Here is a 16,018-nt window from a genome sequence, read left to right as displayed (position 1 = left end):
TTTTTTCCAGTCAAGTACATAATATAACCTAACAGGACTTCCAAATGCAGAAAGGAATTAGGGGTAATGATGGTGATTCCAGAAAATAGTGACAAGAATTTCAGTTGATAGACCTTTAAATCACCACTTGAGAGGATGCAGTAATGCTTTTTTCTTGCTGCCTACCTTTGCTGGAACAATGCTGTTTACTAAGCAGTAACTTAAGTAAGTAAGCAGGAGGTTGGACTAGAGACCTCCCAAAGTTCCCTCCTACCCGAATGATTTTATTACAATTGAAAGAAGTAACAAAACAAAACAAACCACTCTACTACTACTAAAAAAAAAAAGCCTGTAGTGTAGACAGGTGTAATCATATACACTTTAAAAAAGGAATAAGATGACAAGAATGTTTGAAAACCCAAACTGAGCTTGTTTAATAGCAAACAAGTTACAAAGCTGTGAAAACTTTGCAGCAAGCATCACAATGTCTTGTTCTTCATGATGAATATTCAGCCACCTCTGTTGAGAGAATAAAGTAATCAGTTTCAACTAATCAAGAGTGATCAAGTGATCCCATCTGAAGTCTAATTTATCCTCCCACCATTGCCTTGTTAGGACAAACATTACTACCGTTACAGCTTATCTCCTATTTTCAACTATTTCTCCTTGCCTAGAGGACCACTCTTACAGGTATAAGCAAGCCACATGTCATGGAACAGTATTTAACCTGTTCCAGTGCTAGAAAAGGATTAAATCAGCTCTGGAGAATCTGAGGAGTTCTAATTGGTAGCGTTAATACATCACTACCATGGCTGCCAGTCAACTTAAGGGTCAAGTTTTTCATGCTGCAACATTCATTCCAAAAGGTATTTTACAGAATACAGTTAGACATAAAACAAAGTTCTAAACATATCTGGCACTCAGTAAATGAAAATAAGACCAACTTTGTTCTGTGCCCTGTCATCTTCCAGCACACTCACTCAGTTTTCTCTACCTCACCATCCATGCATTTACTTTGGATACCCAAATTATAAACTGGAAACAGTATGTAAGATCCAAATAAGGTAAATGTTCTATGGATAAACACACACTGAGGAACTGGAAATCAAAATACTTGACATTCAGTTTTGAAGAAAAATACTCAAAAAAACACCTAAAGAACTATGGATCTAATATTTTGCAGCATGCTAAATTAACAATCTACTTCCTGATCAAGTCCTTTGAATCAAGTAATACCTGTCATATTACACTAACATGTAAAATGAAGATACTAAAGCAACATGGATTCTTTAGGGCTCGCTAACATCCTCTATTTAAAATTGAACAGGTAAAAATGAGTGTAAAATTTAGTGAAATTGAAGGTTCACATTTACTTACACAATGATATTGTTGATTGGGATATGGATCAATTTGACAAAGAAACCAATAAATCCCATTATTGCAAAGCCTATTGCTGTTGCCATAGCAATCTTCTGGAACTCTGCAAAAACAAAAAAATTTTAGTCTAGGAAGCCTTGTGTATGGCATAGAGGAGATGTGCATTACAGTGACCAAAGGAGAGATGTCTCTTTAGAAAATGGTAACATTAACACAGGAAGCAGTTCAAAAGCAAACTGCATTGACTCTGAGAAACAAATCCACTTTTTCAGAAGACATATTAGAGATTTTAAAAGAAGAGATGCTGCTTTCCACAAAGCATGGCCCATCTCAATAATTTTAAATAGTAAGCAGAATCAGAAATACCCACAGTCCCTAACAATTCATGGAACATTTATTCCATTATCTTTCCTTTATACCTCTTACAAGCCCTGAAAATAATTCCCCATACAGTATCAAAAATGGAAAAGCTGCATCTATGTTTGTCACAGGAAGACAGCATCTTAAGTCCCCGCAAAAATCAAGTACTTAAGTGATATTCTCAGTTATTTTAAGACAGGTACCATGAAGTGAACTAAGAAGGTCAACAGCCCCTCACAATCCTGCCAGTCTGACGATGAATGAAGTTCCTTACTGATCTCAAAAGATGTCAGTAAACTTCATCCTGAGCAAGTGAATAAAGCATCGTAACTACTACTATTAAGGACAACCAGTATAGGTAGCCTATAGTACCACTCTCAGACACCTGACTGAGTACATACCAGAAAAAGGACACATTCAAGTTTATTATATCCAGAACCATAAACCCATTAACCAGTGGACAACTGCTCAGGTTTAAGTCTCATACTGGAAGCTGAGAAACATTCATGACAAATAAATCAAGTCACATATGGAAAGATACATGGTAAAATGTAAGATGAAATAAAGATTGTGTTCTGTTTTATTGTGTGCTTTACCTTTCCTGTCAGGCTTGGTGCATCTTTTAACAAGTCGAATGGAGTCTTTCACAAACTGACGGCTGGGTTCCACGAATTGCATTACCTGATCCATGATCACCTGCAAAGATGAACGGATTTAGTATTGGTGGTGCCACGTATATACTGAAAGAGATAATTTTTAAATTACAGAAGTAGAAGGAGCACTACAAAATTTGTAAAGACTTAAGATAACTTAAAATGTCATATTCCAACCTAACTGGACTTTAAAAGATATTTCCGCTCTGCAGAAAATAAAGACACTGTGTCAATATATAAACATAGTTACCTACCACTACCTACAAAAAATATGAAAAATTACGCCTTTCAGCATAGAAGAGAAAAACAACAGTTCCATCACTGCTTGCTTTCAGCTTATGTCCTGTTAAGTTTCTGCAAAAACTACTGAAGACTTCTAAATAGACAAAAAGTCACCCTTTTCATCACTTCCCCAAGCCAAAAGCCAGTGAAGGGCTGGCGAGCACTGACAGAAATACCACGGCCTAATTTTGTTCTCAAAACAAGCATCTGCCAGCATTGCCACCCCAAGCAAGACAGCAAGCTAGAAGGATCTGCGGTCACTAACCAGTGCAGACCCTCTGACACGAGGGTCCCTCACGTCAGACCCTCTCAAGTCTCCCTACTGAAGTGCCCCTGAGACCCCCTCCTCATCACTGCGGCCGAGGCCGGGCCGCCCTGCCTGCCCCAGCTCCCCCCTCACCGCGCCTCGGGACACGCAGCACGGGCCGGCGGCCTCGCTCCAAGGGGAGCCTCGGCCCCCCGACCCCTCCCGGGGAAGGTCGGCCCAGCGGGCCTGGGAGCCGCAGCCGGGCCCGGGGCTCCGTTCCGCCGCTCCCCAGCCCCTCAGCCCCCGCCTCCTCAGGCGGAGGGGCGCCCCACGCAGGACGGGGGGAGCCCGCCGGTCCCCGCGCCGCTCTTACCGGTTGCGCTGCCTGGCGAAGGCCACGTCGCACAGCGGCGGAGGGCGGTGACGTCACTGCGCCGTACGCGCGGCCGCGCCTCTTCCCGGCGGGGCGGGCAGAGCTTGTTTAAGGGGAAAAAGGAAGATTTTGAGCGTGGGGCTTTGTTCGGTTTTTTTCTTTGCGGTTGCCGGCGCCCCTTCTCGCTGCTTCCGCCCCTCCGCCGCCTCACCAGCGGGGCGGCCGCGCGGCGTCAAGGCCCGCCGGCGGCCGGGGCCTGAGGAGGGGAGCGGCGCGGCCTCCCGTGGTGCGTGGGCAGAGGAGCCCCGGCCGGCAGCAGCCGCCGCCCCGGCCTGTCCCGCCGGCGGAGGGCCCCGGCAGCCCCCGGGGGGAGCCCTCAGCGCCCCAGGGCGGGCAGCCGGCGCACAGCGCGGGGGAAGGCTGCCGGTGGGGCCCGGCGGGGGCTGCGGCCCAGGGCCCCGGGCAGCCGTGCTGGTTGATCCGCCAGTGATGTATCCAGGCGGCGCTTCTGTGGTCGTTTGACAATGAATTTGCTTTTCCTTGCGGTTGCAGCCATAGGATCCGAGAGCCTTGTAGCGGGAAATAAAGGGAAGATGGTACCAATATACCGGTAACAAATGCTGTTCGATGAAGGGAGGGGAAGAAAAACAACATGAAAAACTTGCTCAGACTGTGGCTGCCCGTGAGTCAGACATCTGTGGGCTTGTAGGAGTGCTGAAGCCATTGCGAACTACGGGAGTTCATCACCTTTGAAACCATCGACTTCTGTGGCTTTTTTGCGTAGAGGAGTGTGCAGTACAGCACTTAAAAATGGGAAAGCTTTTTACATGTCAGTGCCACAGACATAATGTAGAACACTACATTCTACACTAATGTAGAATGAGGGGGTAAAAGAGGCTGTCACTGCCTAAAGTGAGTCCTTTCTTGCTGTTTTTGAAAGGAAAATCAGGTAATGTAACAGGTAAGGGGAGAACAAAGATAACATTTAGTGATTTTTATCCTTAATTTGCTTTGGATATTATTAACTTTGGTCTAGAATTCTATTCCTAGTTGGCTGCTGCTTTGAGTGTATATTGAGTACTCAAAGCTTACCAGTTATTCATCAGTCAGGCTATGGGGCTTCTGCAGCCAAATGAGGCAAACACTTTGCTGATCTCAACTCACTATTGGGTTTAAGTATGCACAAAATATTTTCTGGCTTAACTTTTTGCTGACAGCCTTCATGACAGATAAAGTATCATCGCATCACAGTAGGAGGTCGTTGGATATTCCAAGGATTTTTTGACAGCCACCTTCCTTGTCTTTGCCCACAGGGCAGGTCACTCAATGTTACTGGTGTCCTTCAAATATGAGCTTGCTCTTTGGCTTTGGAGGGTTATTGCCTTGGAATCCCCTGCAAGTTTTCTCCAAAGGCCTGGCTTTGCATTGGATTTTGCTTTGAATCAGACTTCATCTAGCGCTATGCCTCAGATGGAGATGTAATTTTGGTGGCCAAATTCTGCTGGACCTTTTCCATTGGCACACCAGCATGGAAAGATCACAGAGTCAGTTAGGCCTCCCATAATAGACAGGTCCATCATTTGTCTCTCATTTTTGAGGCCAGTTTGTAGTCTGCGAGGATGAGCAGTCTCGCCACTGGGAGAGGAAGATCTGTAAGGAAAATAGCTGAGGGCCTGATAGCCGTAGGGCATGCCTGGTGGGGCAGAGCAGGTTGCTGGTGCTCTGCATTAGAAGTCAGTATGTGGAGGCTGCCTTTGGTGGTTTTTTGTTTTGTTAGTTTCTTTTTTCCCTTCAGTGTCACAGATAAATGCTAGAGACTTTACCAATAGAGGAAACTCACATTTCCAGTGGTGCTGCATGATGAGCTTGCTATGAATCATCACTGCAGAGGAATGGTTTCCACAGCACTAGGTTCCTGTAACCAAATGGCAATGATTGGAAAAAAAAATTAACCTGAAACAAGAAGACACACGTGTATGAAATAATTCATGACATAGACTTCTGGTTGGATTATTTTGATTTTAAAAAAGGATTTGCTGAAATAAAGCTTTGTTCCCCCCCAGTTCCCTATTTGAGGTTGTTTTTCCTGGGGAGAAATGTTCTGGAGAATCATAGTGCATCCTGCCTGGCTTAACAACGTGGCTTTGTCATGGGTTCATTACTATAGGTTCTCGGTGATGGGGTAGAAGGTGTTGGTTGTCCTCTGTCTCAGCTGTCCCTCACTCTTCCATGATGAGCTCTCTTCTTTCACTGCCAGGCTGTGAGTGTGGACTTCAGCAGCTTGGGGGAGAGGCAGAGTCCTGTTATTGTGCACAGAGAGCAATTGCTGTTCTTCCTCAAACTCTTTTCCAACATTTTTTTTTTAATTGTCCCTGAACTAATATATTGTTGCTTAGACTTGGTCTTCAGGGCAACTGTGCTACTTTTCTGTATATATTTACAAAGAGTCATCTGCATTTACAGAAGATACAAAAAAGTTTACGTTTCCTAGGCATGTGTATTTTTTTCATTGAAAACTAGACTATTGCTAGGTGGTTTGTTTCTACTTCCTTATGGTCCTTGCAAGGTTGGGGAAGAAAGCAGTGTGCTTGCACATGTAAATTTTCAGGACAGTTTTACAAGTCTGCATTTATGACTATCTAAGCAGTAAATAATCATTCTCTCAACAGAAAAAGACAGTTGTTATCCTATATTGTAGTGTGCTAATGCTGATTAGCTTCTGGATATTCATTTTGCATAAACTGGAGCGATGTCTTTTTTTTTTTTTTTTTCCCATCCTATTGTATGCTCCCAGGATGAGAGAATTCTTTTGATGATAGTTTTACTTTGCTTATTTACACATTTTGATTTGTAGTTTGTTTCTTGTCCTTTGGAGGACATGAAAGATAAATATCTGCTTTTAACTATGGACATATTAGACTATTGTATAATCCATCCCCCTGGATCTGGATGCTTATGCCCATGCTTAGAAGGGGGAGTGAGATAAATCTCTGCTTCAGCCTCTCCCATTCCATGCTGCCGGCCTGCCCCATGGTAGATCCTGCTGCAACCCACAGAGCATGGCAGGGTGACTGGGAGCCAGAGAGTTGCCAGGAGTTGCAGCAAAGGTAGTGTGGGATCAGCTGGAGAGGGGAAAAGACACAGTCTTTAGTATGAGCAGAAGCTCAGCCTCTGTGTGCTGAGGTGGCACATGTGCAATCCCCAAGTGGTGCAGGGAGGACAAGAGTAGTAGCTCTGTCTGAACGGGCCTTCAAGCTTCCCTGCAGGAGGTAACCCCGCTTTCCTTACCCTGCCTCTGGTCCATCCCCAGGGAAACGGGAAGAGCAAAGTGCCTGCTCCTGCTCAGGCTGCTGTGAGGCTGGTGCTGCATGGCCTCAACAGCAGTTCGATAGTAGGGGAAGCGCTCTTCTTTCTGCATGCCAGAGGGGAGAGACCTGGCAGTCTGGTTTTCTTGGTTTAAGGAGTACTGCGCATGTCCTAGAAGAAAATACTTGAGCGTAGTGATCCCGGCAGGTCTCCTGTGGCTGCACAAAAAGTGATACATTTCAGATATGGGGTCTTGCTGAGCTATCTCCTTCTCGTCCCACGATGGGCAGCAGGACTCGGGTTGCTCCTCAGTAGGAAGGGCCAGAGGGGTGAGCGGGTGGGCAGGAGGCACAGCCAACGCTGTGCCCAGGGTCTCCAAATGCCTTCCTTGTGGCAGGGCACAAGGCAGCATTTGAACTGGAAGGAGACAAAGCAAAAGACCGGTCACTTCCCTAGGGGAGTTTTTGGGAGGGATGGATTGTTTGAGCAGAGTAGCCTTTGGGGACAGAATATGACTTGCCTTCATAAATTTCAGGGGAAAATGGTTATCCTGTGAGGCAGCAAAGGCAAAGAAAAAGGCTAAGAAAACTGGGAAGGTGGCAGCTTGTGGACTTACATAGATGCAAGGAAGACAGGCCACTGGGGACAGTGCGCATCTGGGTATGCTCTGGGACAGAAAACAGACGTAGCAGAGAACAAAGACCACACAGCAGCGTGAGATTTACAGCCCAAACAAGAGAAGAGTGCAGAGAAGGAAGAGCAAGGGGAGAAAGCAAGCTGATGGCGTGGGAAAGGTGTTGGAGGACTTTCTTGGACAGAGCAGCCTGTTGAACAGTGCTGCGAGTAGGTGCTTCCTCAGATTTTCAAAGGCAGCAGCACAGTATCCCCATTGACTGAAGTCGTGCTAGTGATCCATCACTTGACAGTCAGTGTTGTTGGATGACTAAATGACTATAAAATACAGTCTTTAGAAATTGCTAAGATACATGGGACCTTTTATTTCTTAATTTTACATTATCGTAAATATGTTTGATTAATTTATATCTTGAGAAACCTTTGGAATATCTATGTGCTTCTGACATTTAAAAATTATTTTTAGCTTTTCATTCTCCTAAACGATCCTGAGTCTCTGTTTGGACTTGATAAGCACATCTGCATGATTTACGATGGGAAGAAAGATGATTTCCCTCCTCAGTAGCTGTACAGATGCAGGGGAAGAACATAAATGAGGGATTAATGTTAGGAAGGAAATTATAGCTCAGATTCGGGATTCAGAAGGAAATGATGAAGTGTTTGTGGTCCGTGTCTTTGGGTTAGCCTCATTAATTATAGAAATGCCACTAGATCAGTCTTTAATGCCATAGTTATGAAAGGGGATGGCGCTAGTCTAAAGCAGTCAACAAGCCCTATCCTTTGATTTGTACTGCTTAATATTCAATGGAGATGAAATGTGGGGATGAGGGAGGAGTGCTATTAAAATAGATTTTTACCAGTGTTAGATTTATTGTGTATAATTTTAAAGATGACCTTTTAAACAAAGTCCATGTTCAATTTAATTTGAAAGACCTGAAGAGTGAGAGCACTTGGAAGATTTGTGTCTGTATAATGATAGATGCAATATGAGATAAACAAGGGCAGTATACTAAAATGGCATCACTAAATGATACCTCAGACTAAAAAGGTCTGAAGATAAGGTTTCTAGATAGCAAAAGCAATATAGGGAAGTTAACAGAGGAATAGGTGTGCCTCCATCAGCTGTGCAGGTCTGAGAGATAAAGAAAAATACTTAACTAGTTTCTCTGATTCAATGCTTGTAATATTGTTTTGTTTTAGCACAGCTGCCACTGATGGCTGTGATTTCTCTTATTTTTAGCCATTTCTCAATTCTTTCTTTGAGGTGCGCCACTTTTTAAGTTCACGGTTTGTTTTTTGTACCAGTGAATATCATTCTCCCATCGTTTCTGGGTGCCAACAAAAATATCCAACAAAAATAAAGTAATAAGAAAAATAACTTTGATAAACAATGGGACAGAAAATGCTTCCTCTAAATTTTGCTCTGGTAAAAGGCAACTGATGATACAGGCTTTGTTCCTGCCTTTGCAGTTTCCGCCTGAACATTTTTGTGTATGATAAGAAACAAATTACTTAATTCTTCATAATAACAACACTACTAAGTCAGTAAATACTAATTACCACCTCAGATTAAAAAAAAAAAAAGCCAAATTAAAATTGGAAATATTCTTAACCTTAAGATATTTTCCTGAGGATAGTTTGATTACAAAGGAAGTGCTAGCTTTCTTTTTGTAGCAGAAGAGTATTTTATGTCAGCAGAAACATTTTTCAGGTGCTTTGTGTGTATTCAGACATTAAAAAATGGATTTTAAAAATATGCAATGGTTGCATGTATTATACGTAAGACTCAATCGTGTAGCGGATACAGAAGTAGCAACAAAAAGTGCAGGCAAAACATCTTTTTAAGTATAATGAACATGGCCCCTGTCTGCTTCAAGCCAAGATGACAGAGCAACCAATGTGTTCAGTAACTATGAACAAGCAGTTCATCATTGCATGGCTATAGTGTCAAAACATGAATTAAAAGTCCCACTTTTAGGACGAGATCTTGTTTTACTTTGTTTTGGCAAACCTGCATTTCAGTTTGTGAAGTATGCCCCATGCTCCTTTTTAGTATTTTATATGTGTGGTAAACTAAAACTGTATTTTCTCTCTGTGATGTTTCAATACACCTTCTACTCAGTTTGTGGCTCAGGAGTAACTCAGGATGTGTCTTCTATCCTGGTAATGGGATGAGCTGAGCTGGGCCCTAGTCCTGCTATCATGATAATACATTTTGGTATAAAAGCTATTCCGTTACATGTCATCTCCGGTGAGGTCCAAAATCCCAGCTGGCTAGGAGTGTGGGCCAGAAAGCCATCTTTTTCTCTGGAGGTAAAAAGTGTTTTCTTTCAGCTTTTGCCTGTTGTAAAACTGTAAAAATATGAAAGAAGTTGAGAGCCACCACTTTATGAGAGTGGGAGCCATCTGATGGGTAGGGCAGAGTGAGCAGCTGAAAGGATAGAGGTGGACAGACAGAAAAAAAACCTTCTTACCACTGAAAACAGCAATAACTTACTTGCCCCTAGGGTTTTTTAACATCTTTTTTCCTGCTGATCTATATAAAGTTGGTTGGCTGCCTGTCTTTGTTCCTGCTTTCAGATTAAGTAGGACATTTGCCTTTGGCTCAGATTAAGCTTTTAATGGGTTCACATTTCATAATACTGCTGAGGTCTCCTGAATTTTGCCAAGTGCCTGTGCCAAAGCAGACATGTCACTGATTTGCGCAGGAGCTGTGTGCTTCAGGCACACTAGCAGCATGTGCTTTTGCAAAGGGCGCCTTGGAAACATACTCTAAATATCTAATTTGGGCATAAAAGAATCCAGAGGAGTTTGGGTATGTCAGAACTGAAAATCAGCTTTGGAAGGTTTTACGGGGATGGGGATCGTTCTTGAACTTCAGAAAACTGTAATTGCAAAGTTTCTTTTTTTAATGTACCTTTTTCCTGCTCTTTCAAAGATATTTTTAAATGCCCCCCTTTCCTCCTTTCTGCCTTCACAAATCTTCACTCCATGTGTTAGCTAAAAAGAAATTTGAATGGATCTGGGATTTTTGACTATTTCAGTTTCTAGGTGCTCCGTCTGAGGAACCTTGATGGGACCTACTGTTCAGGCAGCAGAGAGAGAGTGTGTCTGAACTGTAGGTCCTTTAAAGATGTCTTGAGAACGACCTGAAAATGTGGGTCATTAGAGAAGCAGTTTTGTTTGGTCACTAGTTGAGTGCATGCTCCTCCTCACATGCAAGTGGGAACGCTGAGGGAGAAGCTGCTTTTCACAAGCATGAAGAAGCTGTAGACCTTTGTCGCTGTTGTCCGAATCTGCAGCAGTCTTGGTGAGTTTTATTTGATCCTACACAGGGAATAATAAGGTTCGGTGGATTACTCTGCTTATTTACCTCACCAGTAATGCTCCAAGTGTTTATTTGTGAAAAGGATTTGGGGACTCTGCTGTTCAACTGATACAAATGTATCCAGCAGTTTTTAAACACAAAATTGCTGGTAGTGCCTTAGCCACATCAGTAATGGTTGCAATTGGAGGAGGCAATGAAATATTTGTAAATCTCATTTCTCTCACTTCCTTTCCCAGTAAGATAAAAATCAATTACTTGCATCATTGGAGAAAAAAACAGAAGCCTGCAAGATGGTGTTGGTTTAAAAAACAAATACCTGAGGATCTAGTACTTTCTGATGCCTTTATTACCCAGATGTCACTTCCTCTTAATCATGGAGTTAGTGTTGTAAAACTGTCCAAAATGTTGGACTAACTAGATCATCCCTGAGTTTTGCTAACACTACGGTAAGTTTGTATCTGTTCGCCAGCTCCTGAACCAGTCCAAATGCTGTTTTTAATAATTAGATGGAAACATTTCAATGGCAGCATCTCTGCAATTTTGGCAGCAAGTGACAGCCCCAGGCATTTTTTAATTAGCACCTTTTTGAAATTGTTAGCTAAATTAGTCAAGTATGAAATAACCGTGCCCAAATTATTATCTGCAAATTGCACTTTGAACCTTGCATCTGTCTTAATGTGTGGACACAATGCTATCCCAATAATACTATTAACTGGATTGCGTATCTCGCTTCTAGCAAATTCATGGCGCATAATCTGAATGAAATCTGACATACCTTTATAAAATTCATTTTAAAAGCGCCTGGCAGCTGTTTGGTACTGGCATTTATAATATTACAGTTTTCAAGTGTAGTCAACAGCAATTTTCCTTATTACCTGCAACAGAGAACTTGATCTCATATGTATTTCGTAAGTATAAATCATTAATTTTCGTTATTCTGGGTTTATGCGGGTGGAGTAAAGATACCTATGCTGGGCCTGTAAGAGCTGTAATCCTGCTTAGAACCTAATGCTGAGTCAAGTTGTGAAATTGATATCACAAGGCGTTATTGTCCTCGTCTTTGGAATTATTTGTTGAATTTAATATTTCACTCTTCTTGCATAAAAATATATGTGTAAGAACCTAATACTATAAAATAATAATCGATATGTAATATAACAGTGTCTCTGAGAAACATTGCCTGAGAGATTTTCCTGGGCTAAAAAGGCTATACGTAGTCAGTCTCTTCACATTTTTACCCATGCCAGGCACAAACACACCATGCTCATAACTGTTGAACCCCAGCTTACCTGCAAGCATTCCTTTGGCCCACTCAGTCCCCACTCACCCCTAGGCCTGATTTTCATATAAAAGAACATCCTGCCCTTAGCAACCCTTAGTTAGCTTCTGGGAAGACATCAGGTACTTAGGGAAAAATCCTTGTTTAGTACATCCTACCTGTAGGAGCGAGATAAGGAGGTGTTACTCTGTGTTTCCCTACAACAATGGGGCCAGGGAGCATTCAACTATGGTATGTGATTTAAGTAGAAAAAATGAAATTTTGTGTAGCATGGTGGTGTAAGAGGTCTGAGTTGAAGGAAATTATGAGCTGAGGAGCCAGAGAAAATGCGAAGTAAAACAGTGAAAGACTGGTTACACTGTCAAAGTACATAAACTCTTTCTGTTTCATTTTCTTCTAATAATTCTTCTTGCTGTACTTCTGTGTTAAGCCCATTTGACAATTAAATTTCAAAGCAAAACATCCTTTGACTCGGGGTACAGCAGTGTGATTTGGCTGTATCGAACTATTTCCCCAGGTTATTTAGATAGCTCAGCTGAAGGAAGTGGTGGATCTTCAGGAGCCTAGTCTACCTTGGGTGCAGGATAAAGATGCCTGGTGGTTAGTATCCCAGCTTTGACTTCGGTATCTATGGTGGCCGGTCTGTATGTTTGCAGAGGTTCTCGTTATTCCTTTGGGGTTGCAGTGTAGATAGACCAGTATAGACTCCTACAAATCATTTATAGACATGAACCTGACAAACATATTGGCTACCGAACATGATATAATTAATTGTTAGTTAATCATTAAGCTATTAAAATGATATTAAATGCTGGGAAATCTAAGGCTTCTGTCTGCTGTATAGATTTAAGGCTTTTAAGGGCTGACAAATCTTTGTTATCGTCAGTTCAGCATTATTGATACCCTTGGCCTTTAAAATATACAGCTTCAGTTACATAAATTAGGGTCTTTTATTACATAAACAGCTTTTTAATTCTAATCTTACTGGCAGTCTGTAGCTTGTCATGGATTGAGAGAGGAGGTGCTAATAAGACTTCTGATTTCTAAAATAATTGCAAAATATAGTACACAGAAAATATCCAAGATGCCTTTTTCTGTTCTTTTACCCTAGAGCAGTGAATGCCTCCCTTCCCAGAGTTGCAGCCTGAAAGGGGGCCAGTGGATATGAGTTATCAAACAAACAATTTCTGTGAAGCTTTTCTAGATGGACAAGACTTTAATAGGTCCTGAGGCCTTGAGAAGACTTGAGTAATATGGGATCTCCTATAGCAGTTTAGGCTCCATGTCCTCTCTTACAGGAGGGATAAGGAACCACAGCTGGAGTCACTTGCAGATTTCATGTGGATAGCGATCTACTCTGGAAATAAATGGCAAACACCAGTTTGTTCCAGTCTTACAACTGTTAAGAAGCAACCACTGATAAATAGTAATATGAGTTGGGCTGGGCTTCCTTTTGGACTGTAAAAGGTTTTATACATTAAGTCCCACCTTTTCTGTGAGGTGAGTCTCCTTTATGTGATTTTAAAATATTCATAATTCTACTGCAAGTGCTATGTCTATATGTACAGTTGCACTATAGGGGTACCTACGTACAAGCACTTAAGCCAGGTAATCTTTTGTTGGCTGTACTAATGAGGTCAGTCCTTTAGGTCTGAAGCGTGCATCCACCCACCATGCAGCTAAAATGGAAGGGGACAGCGTTGCGCTTCCCTGTGAGTTCCTCTTTGTTTCTTGGAGCATTTTTGCTTTTTTTCTTGGAGCTCCCAGGACCCCACCTTATTCCTAGGCGTTGGATCTTGGCTCAGTTTCTTGTCTGCAGTTAATTAGCCATGTGGCTTTGGCCTGCCTTACTAGTAGTCTTCAAGTGCTTTGGTGTGTATCTGTAGATTTTGCTTATCAGATAGCTATTGTTAAATCATTTATAGTATTGTCTGCAATGGTTTCAAACTCTCTGCTGACCCTTGAATGTAGCACTGAATGCAGAGGTTCTTCAGTCTTCTCTGGCTCTTAATTACCTCTGCAAGTTGTTTTGCAGGATGATCTTTACTTGTCCATCCTTAGACTCCTGAGCTTTCTTGGAGCTGCTTGAAATGTTGGCACCCTCATTAAAAATCTCCCTCAAGTCCTTGGAACAGTCCATGGAGTAGAAGATATTTTATCTCATTCCTTAATCCCAAACCTTACTTATAAATGCTACCCTGCTAGACACAGCTAGTGCTGTTTGACAAACTCCAGCTGCTTCTGGCTATCTTCAGTGAGAGTTGTTTGGTGCAGTACTGTCCCAGCCAGCCTCGGGAGCTACAGCCTGGGAAGGGGACAGACAGTCTCGGAGCTTCTGACAGCTCCAAGGTCTGTGAACACATAGGCTATCTAGAGGTTAATTTATCAGCTCCTGGGCACTTTCAAATTGTGCTTCTCCAAATGGGTCCTCAGGGTGGTAAGCCATCTGTAGCTATCTCTCTCTCAGGATTTTTCTCTAAAAATTTAGAGTTTGCAAGACATTACTTTTTAAAGGTCATCTAGCAATGGTGACTTCCTTGATTCTGCTGATAGGTTGCCTGTGCCAAACTAAAACTGTGGTGCTGGGGAAGTTTTGTAGTTGCACTCTTTTGGCATCTCCAAATATCAGTGGAGGAAGGTCTTTTTTAGAGTAGCAAGTTAAGTAGCATTCGTATGGTGTGAAAGGCTCCTCGACTACCCTCCACTTGGGAGTTTTTTCATCTTCCAGAGGTGGAGAAAACCTTCTCATAGAGCTTATTTAGCACTAGCAAGATCTCGATAACATTTGGCACCATCTCCATCCTATACAACTTGGTGTTCACATGACTCCGGGGAGAACAGGGTTATTCTGACAGCTATGGACCTCTGGACCCTGGCTTCTCTGGCACTAGCCCATGCCTTTGGGGTATGTGGATAGAGCTGCACATTTGGAAAAAGTTCTCATCGTTGCCTATCCCGGTAAAGTTTACTTCTAGGAGACTGGCTGTCAATATGCCGCAACAAATGGACATAGTGGCCCAAGGTTTGACCGTCCAGTCTTTGGCCTTCTAATGCTTTCTCCAGTGTCCCTTTCTGATTTTTTTCCAGGGACTCCTTTCAGAAAAAGCCCAAGAAGTTAAGATCTTACTGGAATTTAGGAGACCAGGACAGGTTCTCTTGCTCTAGGTGAGCCGTGTTAGAGGAGTTACTTCTTGGTACTGAAGGAAACAAAAGATGGGGAGTAGACTGTATTGCAGACTGTAACAATCAGACTGTGTATTTGGAAGTAAACATTTGGGTTAGCATCCCTGGTGGCAGTGATTACATTTCTCAAAGGGTTTCACAAGATGTTTCTAAATTTTAGGTGTTTGCATTGCAAGAACTGATGCTTTTTCACTGATCAAAGCTATTTCCAGATGCTGGAAAGAACAGTTGGAGTCATTTGGCTGCCCCAAGGCAAGCATGTATGTTCCTCTTGCCAGCCAAGTCAGGGTGGCTGCTAGCCTGAGTGCTACACGACATGAGCCCACACAGGAGGTGCCTGCAGGTCTGGCTCGGTGTCCCAGCACATCCCTTTCTGGATGTGACTGTCAATGTGCCTGTGGCAGTTCTGAAGTAACAGATCCTAAGGCACTATGTGAAGGGGCACCTGTCTTCCTGTGAATATTAAACGTGAGGACTAGGAATGCCAATGTGACACAGAAACAGACAAAAAATACAAACAACACTTGAAAACCTTGAATTTATTCAGACACATAAGAAATTACATTTGGAAAACAAGTTTTCTGTTCTTGTATGCATCTCATCCTATAAAAATTCAACTGGTTGATACCCTTTTAGATTTTAAAATACTCAGGGTTATTTCAGCTTTATTGCCTGTTATGCCATTGTTTGGAAAGAATTTTTGTTTGTTTACATCTGAGCTTAAAATCGCATTGCAGTACTGCATTTAGCTACGGTAGCAGATGTTGGTGACATTTTATAGAGCATAAATAACAGCTGTGAGTTGTGAAGTCATAATTCTGTCAGGGGATCCTTCTGCAGTTTGTCAAACTAAAAGAGCAAATCTTGAGTAACAAATATATATGTATTTGCCAGAAGTTTATTTCAGGCATTGCTGGGTACCCACTGCTTTCATGGAGCTAAATATCATGGGGTGCAGATGCTGCAACAATGAACTTGAAGGTGTCGTAACACCCAGAGCATTACATACATCTGAGAA

General features: G+C 42.4%; 1 protein-coding gene across 2 annotated transcripts; it reads right to left on the bottom strand.

Annotated features, from left to right (window-relative positions):
• Positions 1–386: 386 nt before the first annotated feature.
• Positions 387–3,431, bottom strand: SEC61G (SEC61 translocon subunit gamma). Of its 2 annotated transcripts, none has more exons than XM_075493723.1 (4): positions 3,272–3,431; positions 2,313–2,456; positions 1,357–1,459; positions 387–498 (listed from the first exon to the last, which is right to left on the bottom strand). In XM_075493723.1, the coding sequence occupies exons 2-4, from the start codon at positions 2,404–2,406 to the stop codon at positions 489–491; spliced, it is 207 nt and encodes a 68-aa protein (XP_075349838.1). In that variant the 5' UTR covers positions 2,407–2,456; positions 3,272–3,431; the 3' UTR covers positions 387–488. The 2 variants fall into 2 exon arrangements, with proteins under 2 accessions (XP_075349838.1, XP_075349839.1); XM_075493724.1 differs by lacking the exon at positions 3,272–3,431 and adding an exon at positions 3,052–3,224.
• Positions 3,432–16,018: the final 12,587 nt, after the last annotated feature.

The sequence above is a fragment of the Mycteria americana genome, chromosome 2, assembly GCF_035582795.1.
Source record: "Mycteria americana isolate JAX WOST 10 ecotype Jacksonville Zoo and Gardens chromosome 2, USCA_MyAme_1.0, whole genome shotgun sequence".
Classification (NCBI taxonomy): Eukaryota; Metazoa; Chordata; class Aves; order Ciconiiformes; family Ciconiidae; genus Mycteria; species Mycteria americana.
The sequence above is the reverse complement of the archived record's forward strand: the minus strand, read 5'-3'. Positions and strand labels throughout refer to the sequence as shown.

Excerpts from the sequence above, each read along its gene's own strand:
- SEC61G (XM_075493723.1), bottom strand. The coding sequence starts at position 2,406 with ATGGATCAGGTAATGCAATTCGTGGAACCCAGCCGTCAGTTTGTGAAA. Across the intron at positions 1,460-2,312 it reads CACCAAGCCTGACAGGAAAG|AGTTCCAGAAGATTGCTATG; the intron begins GTAAAGCACACA and ends TTGTTTTTGCAG.